This window comes from Octopus bimaculoides, chromosome 23 (genome assembly GCF_001194135.2).
Source record: "Octopus bimaculoides isolate UCB-OBI-ISO-001 chromosome 23, ASM119413v2, whole genome shotgun sequence".
Classification (NCBI taxonomy): domain Eukaryota; kingdom Metazoa; phylum Mollusca; class Cephalopoda; order Octopoda; family Octopodidae; genus Octopus; species Octopus bimaculoides.
This window is the reverse complement of record NC_069003.1, coordinates 26053704-26054337: the sequence shown is the minus strand read 5'-3', so window position 1 is coordinate 26054337 and position 634 is coordinate 26053704. Positions and strand designations below refer to the sequence as shown.

The following is a 634-nucleotide window of genomic DNA, read 5'->3' as shown; positions in this document are numbered from 1 at the left end:
TGTGACAAAGCTGACCCTTTGAATTACAGGCGCAACAGAAACAGGAAGTAAGAGTGAGAGAAAGTTGTGGTGGAAGAGTACAGCAGGGTTCGCCACCACCCCTGCCGGAGCCTCGTGGAGCTTTAGGTGTTTTCGCTGAATAAACACTCACAATGCCCGGTTTGGGAATCGAAACCGCGATCCTATGACCGCGAGTCCGGTGCCCTAACCACTGGGCCATTGGGCCTCCACGTCAGCAACAGTAATAGTAGCAAAACAACGACAATGACTACTGTAGCAACATCAACAACAACAGCAACAACAATGATAACCACAACTAGAATTTTCTGAAATGAAAGACGATTCGAATTGCTGGAGTCTTACCTGGAAAAACTTGACCACTTTGCACATGACATTGCCGGCATACCATGATAATGTCATCTTCCATATGATATCAGGTAACACGCATATCAAGCCGTTAGATAAATCTGTAAAAGAATATCAGAGAATTTCAGTGTCTTTAGAACACAAACGCGCGTGCGCACGCACATGCTGACATATATTTGTAAATGTCTGTTCACACACATTACATTCGTTTAAGACTCTATGTATGTGTGTGTGTGTATGTGTGTACATATATATATATATATATATA

General features: G+C 42.7%; 1 protein-coding gene across 1 annotated transcript in view; it reads right to left on the bottom strand.

The window, feature by feature from the left end:
- LOC106876599 (cardioacceleratory peptide receptor) overlaps window positions 1–634 on the bottom strand; it is a 61061-nt gene that overhangs the window by 23262 nt on the left and 37165 nt on the right. Inside the window, exon 3 of the mRNA XM_014925211.2 lies at window positions 364–467. Within this exon, the coding sequence (XP_014780697.1) occupies window positions 364–467 (104 nt within the window). The remainder of the gene's footprint in view (window positions 1–363; window positions 468–634) is intronic.